The 10,993-nt window shown below is 32.3% G+C and overlaps 1 protein-coding gene across 3 annotated transcripts in view; it reads right to left on the reverse strand.

Moving 5' to 3' along the window:
- Nucleotides 1–549: 549 nt before the first annotated feature.
- GTDC1 (glycosyltransferase like domain containing 1) overlaps nt 550–10,993 on the reverse strand; it is a 333,584-nt gene continuing 323,140 nt past the window's right edge. Inside the window, exons 10-12 of one of the 3 annotated variants that reach the window (XM_031960033.1) lie at nt 7,703–7,773; nt 6,910–7,001; nt 550–1,679 (exon numbers count right to left, since the gene is read on the reverse strand). In XM_031960033.1, coding sequence (XP_031815893.1) covers nt 1,596–1,679; nt 6,910–7,001; nt 7,703–7,773 — 247 coding nt within the window. In that variant the 3' untranslated portion in view covers nt 550–1,595. The remainder of the gene's footprint in view (nt 1,680–6,909; nt 7,002–7,702; nt 7,774–10,993) is intronic. The other 2 variants (XM_031960034.1, XM_031960035.1) reach the window with 2 other exon arrangements.

Here is a 10,993-nt window from a genome sequence, read left to right on the forward strand (position 1 = left end):
GACTCCATATAGAGTCTCTGGAATCCTTACTGTCTTTAACTTAGTCTTTTCCTATTCCCTGACACCTTGTCTGAATTACCAGACTTGAATGACATTTGATACTTGCCTAATTATTCTAGACCTGTAAGACTTACTGAATACATTGCCTGTTCTCCGCTAAATACCTGGTTTCTAGAACTGCAAGAATCCCCAGTCACCTTGTCCTGGCCTTGTTTGGCAAATCTCCTTTCCTGCTCCCTATATACCTCAGTATGATAAAGTAGGAGAATATCTATTCCAAAAAGCCAGGGAAACTGCAACTCACCTGTCAATAAACAGAAGATGGTTAATCAACAGACTTTACCTTAATGACTACAAATGTTTACCTCCTGCTTCTTTCCAAATGCAAAGAAAATCTTGAGATTGTCATAATATTTTACAAACATTTGCAAGACAGACTTGTTCATCAGATAAAGAAACAATTGTATTCATTGACTCTGACACAAAGAAGCGTGCAGTGATAAACATACAGATAAATGTACAATCTTATACATGAATGAGATATGCTAATTAAAAATTGCAATGGGCACTTTATTAAAAATTTATTCTACAATCTGAATCTTCAAAACATCTTTACATCAACAAATATAGCAGATTGACTGTTGGAATCAGGAGCGATTTATCTTGGAAAGATTGTATCTTTATCAGCATATATAGATTTTTTTATGAACATTTACATTAAAATTATGAGTTTTATTAGAAAATATTTAACTGTTATCTGTTCTTGGCCCATGAAAAAAATAAAAGTGGCTCAGCTTTCATTTTATTGGATGGATGGCACCACATAGCATATTTCCCATGCTAGTTTGAATTACAGCTGTTTATCTTGCAGCTTTCTTTAAGATTAATTAAATGCAAATGTAACTCTGTGAATCATGGGAATACCTGCCAGACCCCTTATTAATACCTTCACTTAAAAACCCCTGTGCCAGAGAGTCATTAATTTGCTAAAAGAAAAGTGCTAAAGCAGCCCTTTGCCTACAAACAAGTCATAGATGGCTGCCCAATTAGTCCAGTAGCACTCTGATTCTTCTTTCAGGCCCTGTGGCCCTTTGAGGACACAATAAGGCTCCAATGATAACCTGGCAACCTAGGTAGAAACCCAGCCAAGTGCAAGCTTTTGAAGCTGCAGTTTGGCTGCCATCATGTCGGCAAAAAGAAAGAATTCAGGCACCATGTCATCCAGTACAAAGGATAAAAACGGATTCAACCGGAAATTCAATGTGGCACCACATATGGGATACATGAGTGCGGTTATACAACAGGCCACATATTTTTTTTTGAACAGTCTCCTGCATGTGATGCCGAGGACATGTGTAACCATCATAACGTCTCTAGGAATCTGTATTTAATTTGAGTTGGGGTGGTGGCAGGGATTGGAGATCTGAAGCCGCCACAGGTTTGTGGCAGATGGCTCTGTGTCAGCTATGACAAGCAGCCAGGCTCGGCTTCCTCTGCAGATTTTCTTTTCTCTCTGATCAGGTAAATATGGGCACACTCTGGAAAGTTCTACAGATTCTGCCTTAGGCTGCAAGTTTGTGACTTAGCCCCATCTGTCACAAATCTTCTCTAGGTTCTGTTGTAAGCAGAGACCTGAATTTACCACGGAGTGCTGCCCAAGAAAATCGAGCCATTTCGCCCTAAAAAAAAAGAGAGAGAGAGAGAGAGAGAGAAGAAGGAAAAAAAGAAAAAAAAGGAAAATGAAGGATCATTAACTACTACTGAAAGACAAAAAGACTGTTGAAAAATTATGCTGCAAATTTTAGGTTTGATTTGCATGAACTACATTTTTAAAATCTCCAAAATTAACAGTGCCTGACTTCCAATTAGCTCAGAAAATCCCAGTCTCTGGTTCAAAGTCTTAACTAACTATATTCACAACCTTAGGTAAAAGCTACTCTTGCGAGTGGGTAAATTTTGCCGCATACTTATTTCCTGGCCTGTGTTAGAGATGGCAGTTATTAGAAGGTTAACATCCAACTTTTAATTTTTATAAGAACATTATATATGCTACTGCTTTAAATTAAAAAAAAAACCTAACGTAGGTTTTACTTTGAATTGGGTATAGGCACAAGTTAAATGTCAAAGCATTTATAAAACATTTCATGCTTATACATTTTATAAAAGAAATATATTGTTTCATGATAACTGTTCCTTTGAAAAAAATTCCACACAGATAGGTTACTTTTATTTTTTTTCTGATAGATGGAGTGGATGGGGTGAAGAATTTTACTCTCAAATTAGGTGACACATAACTGGTAGAGGAAGAAAGGTTAAGAATGTGTATAAGACAGAGTTCTAGGATGAGCCTCTTTATCCTCCAAGAGAGTACATTTACTATATTGAAGTTTTGCCTCTTCTTTTACTTTGAAAAAAGAAATTAAGACTTTGTCTCAAATTGTGCTTGTACAGTTGTGACTTTTTAGTAGGTCTTAAAGTGTCACAGGCTTTTAACTTTCCCTTTTTATTAAAAGTAGTGAATTTGGAGGACTCCTGAGAATAGCAGGACACACACCATTCACCTCTAAACTGTCAGCTTAAATTCAATTCAAACCTGCAGTGACCAAGCTGTTCAAAGAACGTCACTGTCTGTTAAAAAAAAAAAAAAAAAAAAAGCTTAACCAAGGTCCAGTCAGAGATACTTCGACATAACTAAAAGACAAATGACTTATTTTGGAAGTCAATCCAACTTGGAGGCTAGCAAGGTTTAAATCCAAGCTGAACAGCAGCTTTATGCAAGAGTATGAAAATCCATTTTCCCCCAAACAGTAGCAAGCAAGCTAGATACTAGGTATTTTTTTCTCTTTGAAGCTTTTTAAGATTTTTTTTTTTGAACTCTGAAGAATAGAGCCAAATATCAGTAGAGGCTGCCATGTTGCAAATTATGAGGAAAACTGCATGCTAGAATTCAGGGATAACAACTATCTGTTTTTACATCCAGAATACCCACTCAGTGGAGAAATGGAGTGGGGCATTTCTATATGTGAAAGGACTCACAGTATTCAGAATTAATCTGTGTTTGCTTTTGACTTATTCTATGACTTCAGGAAAATCATTTAACTTATTTGTACTTTTTCCCTCCTCTTAACTAACTATAACCTTGACACCCTAGAGCTGTGGGGATGATATTTTTTTTTTCAAAAGCATTATAAAATTCTTCAATTTCAGGTTTTCTGCAAAAATACAATATGATAATACTATTATTTCTTTTCTATGAATAAATTAACTTTTTCAGATGAAACTTTCATAATAGTAAAAGTGGCATTTAGAGGTGGTGGATAATATTTAGGATGAAGTAAGTCAATCAACTTGTTTCTATTTTATTCCAGTAACGTCTTTGTTGATTACTCTTAGAAACCTGTGTTTAAATTAAGTTTGGGTTACTAGTGACATTTGTGGTGTTGAGATAGTAATTCCTAGTCTGTATAAATGAAAAAGATGTAGTCAAATATAATTCTTGGTAACCTGCTGAAGAAAAGACATCTTAAAACAAGAAGTTTGTAATCAAATTGACAATGAGTAAATTTTACATGCAGTCTTGAAGAGGAACTGGCTAAATTCAACACATTGATTTCTATTGGTGTGAAATTTGCTGTATATGCGCGTGCCTGCCCTGCACACACTAAAAAATTTCAATATCTAAAGTCATCACAGATAATAGGTGATGAACATAATGGCAATATGATAGATTCCCATGATAGTAAAATCCATTTTATTGCCACCTGATAACCCATTGTTTCTTCCCTTTCAAATGATTACTATGTATGATGTCCTTTGTTTACATCAAAACAACTTTAATTTATTTTGAAATTAAAATTTTACTTCATGTATAGCAATGAGAAGTTTTGTTGGCTTTGGTTATAACAAGGAATAAGTGTGATTTAGTAGGTAGGAAGCTGGCTTCTGATTCAGGCAGACCTGGGTGAAGTTGGATCTCTAAGACATATTGGCTGTGAAAACCTGAGCAAGTCACTATATCTGTCAGTGCTAGAAAGGACTCTCTAAAACTGTAAATTACTTGCTGACTTGCATTGGCAGTTATGTCCTATGCCAATGAAACAAGAGGATAATTTTTTTTTTTTAAAAAAAAGGAAGAGTATTTCTAGCTACTCTGATCCTAAATTCTCATTGATATGAAAAATCTTAAACTACAGTATGGATAATGTACAGTAAAGGGTTGAAGTAACAATAAAAATAAAAGTTTTAACCCAAGTCTAAGTTATAAAAGTAAAAAGAAGATATGAAATTGGAGCTTTCAGCTGTCCTTCCATTTTATCAGATTATAAAAATATTATAAATGAATGTCAACAATAGAAATAATGAGATATATATTATTTTAAGTATTGAAAAAAATATTCTTTTACACAGGAACCAAGGGCCTTCTCTCTAGCTATTGTCGCAATAAAAATTGCTATTAAAAATAAAGCTAAACAACACCATTTTGGTAGTTGAGAAAGGGAGACTCAATCCTCTAGTAGTCACTTAAAACAAAACTATTCTATAAATGTACGACTTACAAAACATGTTTTGAAAATATAATTGAGAAACATGTTAACAATAAAAAATACAAAGTTTTTTTTTCCTTTTTGTAAATTTGAATCTGCTACAACAAAGCTAATTGGATATTGAATTTTTCTCTATGTCTTATTATAGAAAAAAAAAGTTTTCTGAAAATTGTTTTCTATTGAGAAGCTATCAGTTATTTTTAGTGTCTATAATAATTTTAAAATTTTCATTATTATTCACTTGAAATCAGTTACCACATGGATATAAAAGGAGTTGAATGAACAAGTATAATACATTATGAATAACTAGGGAGAGAAATTAATGTGAATAGAGAAAATCATAGACAGGTATAAGAAAGTGTGATATATCCACTGGAAAGTGATCTAGAAAATATACTATAAAGATGAACAGAAACACTATTGGAAAATTATCTGCATGAATGACAAATTTATAAAACAAAAAAATTATATTAAGAATACTTTCAGAAATATATACTATAAAACATGTAGAAAAGAATTATGTATGTATTATGATCAAGGAATCACATGAAATGGCAATGAGATAATTTATAGATAGAGATATTATTCTATTGATACTATTTTAATGTCTTAACAAGAGAACAACAGTGAAGCTCTTGCAGATAGAACATTCTAGCTTTGTCATGGTACAATAGAAGTAGCAGCACTAAAACTTTTCAACTGGAAATGTTTTCTACTATTGCGAAAAGGCAACTTGTTGGAGTTTCTTCTTAAATGGTTTAACACTTCCAGAGGCAGAATAACAGGGTTAATAAGACCCAACCTGAAACAATGTGATAATTTGCTCTATTTTGATGGTGGCATTTCATTTAAAAGTAACTCACCAATAAAGTACTTGAAGCAAAGAAATCATCTGCTTATAAATACATCCAATACACATCAATGTGCCATATTTAGGTAAATACACATTAGGCAACAAGTGAAAGGACCAAGTACTTATTGAACACCTATCATGTATCAGGCAAAGTTCTATGAGCTTTATAAATATTACCTAATTTGATCCCATTTTTATCAATAATTATTCTATCATTTCCTTCATTTTTATAAAATGTGTATTTTGGTAGTATGACATCTCTGAGTTTATTTTTATTAACACAATAATAGAAACAAAATTACTCCTGAACTTGAAGAATAAGGAAATGTCAAGGTAAACCTTCAAGGTCTGTTTTCTCTTTGAAGCCTTCTTGTATAACTATACAATAGTATTGACTCAAGAAGTAATGCTGAGCACTGGAATTGTTCAGTCAGCATTTTAAACTATTATGAGCTACCTTCTGAACCATTGCCAAGTTAATAGACAATGAAAGATAATGAGCTTGAAATTGGGTGTTAAATTGCATTTTTGGTTCTCTCCTTTTTTCTTGAAGTTTAACTGTTTCCTGCAGAAACAAAGTCTTATTTTGACATGTAACTATGTAAATATGTATTTTTAGACCAGAAAAATAAAAAGTGAGGAAAAGACAAACAATTGTATTCCATGTGTCATGGTTATATATTAATACATGGAAATTAAAATATGATATATATATGTATATAAAACCACAGAATGAAAAATATACTGAATTTGTATTAAAAAAATCAAGACATCACATTGGAAGAATTAAAGAAAAAAGTATTACTTTTGGCCTAGCACCACCATCACATTCATAAAACATTTTTTTTTTTGAGAAGAATGGCTCAAAATTTTTAGTGGGGTATCTTGTGTTGCCATCCAAAAAGTTTCAATTTTTGATTCAAGAATAAGGGATTAGACAACGAACAAAAATTTTATTTCCTTTCTTGCTTAGATTGACATATCTAAACTAGAATATGTAGTAGTTTTTTTTTTAATTGTTGAAATGTATAGTGAGTATCAGATTCTTTATAACCATCTCTCAAATAGTTCAGAAAGGAGGCAACAACACTCTATAATGTCATTCACCTGAATTTTTGAGTACTGGAGATTTCATTATGATAGGAAGAAAGGCTTATCCTCATTAGTATAATTGTAGATTCTTTCTCTTACTTCCTTTTAAACTAATGAGTTGCATTAATCCAGGTTCATTTTTATAAGCCTCCTGGGTCCAAATGTAAAGGACAGTCATCTTAGAAAACAATAAATTTTTTAAAAAGCATGTAGCGTGCATTAAGTGCACGTATTTCATAAGACCTAGGTTAATACAACTGGCATCCAGTTTAATTAATCCTTGTTAGTGTAACAACTAATATCCCTCCCTCGCATGTTTCCTTTAAACATTAGTATGTTAATTGTTTTTTTTTTTTTTTAAGATTTTTCTTTGTACTTCAATATGGCATTATACTACGTAAATCTATTCTCAACAACTACCTTATAAAGATGTTTCCTTATAATATCTGGTCTCTTGCAGAAATTCTGAAGTCTTTTAAAAAGCTGTTCAGGTGTAGAATACAGATATTCAGCTGCAGGAAAAACAGATACATTTTTAATGAAACAAAAACCTCAAAGCACACACTCGATATTAGTCACTTTACTAATTAAAAATGCATATTGCTCTGTGCCGCCTCATGTTTTACATTATTTAAGCATGATTTTATAAGGTTACCTCAGCTCACAAGGATGTTTAATGCTAAATAAGACTGTGTAGTTGTGCTGTTTAGACATCTCCTTTGGGTGATTAAAATACATTATTCTAATGTAACACAATGCATATGTGATACATTTAGTGATGAGATTTTCAAAGAACTGGTAGTAGAGCTGTATGTACCCTGTACAACAGTTGCACGTTATTAACCATTAAACTGTTTAAATAATTTGGAGTGATTTCTAGTTCTCCATTTTTCTCTATGTCTATCATTTTCTAAAAATCTGTAAGCTATTGCAACAGCACTGACCTGCTTATAAAAATCCATCATTATGGGATGTGTATGCTAACAATGAAGAATGCTATTTGAAAACTTGCTTTTTTGTTATCTTGAAAGAACAGATGGTAAATATAAGCTTACTCTAATGTATTAAAACACATAAAATTTTCCTTAACACTAACATGTTGACTTGCCAAATAAACAATTGCTCTTGCCTAAGTTTATTTTCAAACTTTATAATTTAGCATGAATCATGTATTAAATCTCAACAAAGAAGAAATTGCATTAAAAATAGCTACCTGGAAATATTTCCGGATAAACCAAATCTTTGGGACACAGTGGGTAGCAACCACAATATACAGCTTCTAACCTAAAGACATTTTTTAAAAGGGAGAAGGGGTGAGGATGGGTGAAAACAGAAAACAAAACATTAATGGTTTAAGTCAGAAACTTGTTTTGTCCATTTCTGTTAACTATATAATCTAAGAGTTAGCCAGGACAAGGAAAAATGGTCAGCAGTCAAATACTTCTAAATGCCAAAGTTGCTCTTTTAAAAGATTTTATTGATTATATATGAATTTCATAGAACAGAACCAACAGCATATGTTTTGTTCACTGAATAAATCAAAGCGCAGCTCTGCATTTTTTTGTTTTTTAAATACTGTTTAACACATTTTATAATCAGCAGATAAACACATGTAACAACATGGTAAAGTATGGACAGCTTTTCTTAATAATGCTACAAAAACCTAGAATGTTCATTTTTCAAATATGTTTAAATACAATAGGAACGACCTCACATGTAACTGTACTTTCCCCCCAAAAAACTGTTACATTTAATAGCTACTCTAAAAGCCATCAGAAAGGGTTTATAGTCTATTAGGATGGGACATTTTCATTTTAGCCTAATGTTTCAAATCACTTCATTATTATGCAGAATGTAAAACTTTCCTTTTTCATAATCACTAGTCAAGATTCCTTTGGCAAAACACCTAGTGGTTCATATACACTGTGCTTTCATTAGTAACAATCAAGATCCTCATAATGCCAAAAGAGAAAACTTTTATCATTGTACAAGTAAGTAAGAAAGTTTCACTGTAATGGGAACTTCTAAAGACAACCAATGGGGAGGTGACTGTCACATAACCTTTTTCTAGCTGAAAGGGTTAAATAGAAAAGAAAGTATTTTACTTTGGCAGATTTTTTTTTCCCTCTGCATAATGGCTATTGATCTGACATATAGTAAACTTTAAGATAACCCTGTAATTTCTGTTGGCTAGAAATTACATAGTGAAATTCAAAACACTTCTTAAATGTTTATTTTATGAGAGACTTTGAACTGCAACCAAAATGTTGACCAAAGGAAGAATTTTATTTTGAACTACAGATTTTTTTTTTCCCAACTCAAGAATAATTTGAGGTCATGTCAATCTTTGTCTTGTTTATTTACAGTGACAAAGCAAATGCAATTTAAACTTTTTAAGTATATGATGTTTTCCCCATTTCATACATTAACTCAAATTAGTTTAAAAGAACTACACTTATGTTGATGCTGCAAAGTTTTGAAAAACAGGCAGCTTTAAAATTTATTCTATACCTGACAGGAGTGAAAGGAGGACAGAGCTAACAGAGGAGCTAGTTACTAATTGCTAGTTTGGATTGAAACTTATGCCGAGTACTTTCTGTACATTAGTTGTATGCACATAGAAATTCCTGTTGCAACCACATACAAACTGCATTGTGATTGTACTTTCAAACATTAGCGATCATATTGAATACCAAATTCTGCAATATTTTTTATTAGCAAAAGCACAATAGCATCCATTTTATCTGAAGGCATTTAGCTTTTAAATACTATGCCAGTTATGAAGGCAAATGGATGTGAATAGTTTCTTCTAATTACACAAAAGCAAAAAAGTGAGGTCACAGTCATTTCAGTGAGAACATAAGCTATCTGCTCTTAAGTAACAGATCCGAATAGAAGTATTTGTTTTCCAAAAGAAAATTTCAGGCCAAGTTGAATTTTGAGTTAGTAAATGAGTGTGTACCATCCCTTTCCCAAAAAGCTCTACAAATTAAAATTCCACCATAAAAGACTGAAATGTTAGCATTTTGTTGTTGGGGAAAATCCTCAAATCTCAGACTGATACTCTTTTATTTGGTGAACTATCTTACTGACAATTTTATTTCTAATGCATGCAGCAAAAAAATACCAAAAAAAAAATATGAATATACCATCCAATTATAAAATTACATTCTCTTTTATCTAGATCCATGACTGGAGCTTAAACTCTATTTAAATAAACATTTGGGTTTTGAAGTGGGCTTCATAGCAAATTAAATAGTGTGTTATCTTAAGTTTTGCACATTTCTGGCATTTTAAAGAAAAGTATCATATCATGACAATAATACAATTATTCATCATTTCAATTCATATGCATTACCAGTTAAATAATAAATAGGGTTCCAATTGATCTATTGTAAAAATGGCTAGTAAATGACCTTTTTATTCCAATTAACAAATCATCTGCTAAATCTATGAATCTTAATATTCAGATCTATTCACTTCAATTCATACAATTTATCTGCAAATAGTTGTTGGGCTTTTGATTCTAAATATAATTAGCTGATAATTTTGCTTGGCTGAATTACTTTTCTGTAGGGCCTGCTAAGGCTCTCAGTCGCATTATCTGGCAATAATGAATCTGATAGGTGAAATTTTTTACTGTAATGAGGATGAGACACAGTTGTGACACCTGAGTCTAGTAATAACAGAAGACTGCTAATTATCGACAGCACTTTTTTGTGTGATGCACGGAGAAAAAAAATCCCTCATTATTAAAAAATAAAAAGTTACAATTATAAGTGACACCGGAGGAGAGTAAATAAAATGGAGTGATTAAAACATTGCTGCTTTAAGGGTGTTTTTAATTAAGTGGAAATGCTAATGTTGTCATACTTAGCAGATGGGATTAAAATTAGTTATTGTAAGTAACTCATATTTTATGTTATGGTTTCCACAGCATGTCTACAAGATCTAAGAAAGTGATACATTCCATAAGACATTTTAAAAATGAAATTCTCATACTCTTTACAACTCATAATAATGAACATCATGAATAAACTATTGAAAAAAACTCCTGCCAAGGATTTTACCATAGTGACTTAACTCACATGGAATGTAACCATAATGTACTGGACTGTTACAATCACGCTGCGGGGACGTACATACGCCTTTAGCTTTGCTGATTGTTGCATTCTGCATTTCATTCACACTCAACAAAAACAAAAGTTTTGTGCTTGGGCATCCATCCAACATCAAATGTGGTGTCAAGAAGGTAAGGCTTGGGTACAGACAAAGATGATGACCACCCACCAAGGTGATGTTCGAAACTAAAGTATAGGATGCATCATGTAACTGCAGATAAAACCTAATTGCACACTTTCTCCTACTTTATTTGTGTAAAATTTTCCATCTGCTACATCTAAAGATGTCTAAACTGTTAGTATCAAACCTGCATTCAGCTGCCAGCTGTGCACATTAAGGATTGAAAAACACTAAGCAAATGAGGCAGCATAAAACCGAGTGG

Source organism: Sarcophilus harrisii, chromosome 3 (assembly GCF_902635505.1).
Source record: "Sarcophilus harrisii chromosome 3, mSarHar1.11, whole genome shotgun sequence".
NCBI classification, from domain to species: Eukaryota; Metazoa; Chordata; class Mammalia; order Dasyuromorphia; family Dasyuridae; genus Sarcophilus; species Sarcophilus harrisii.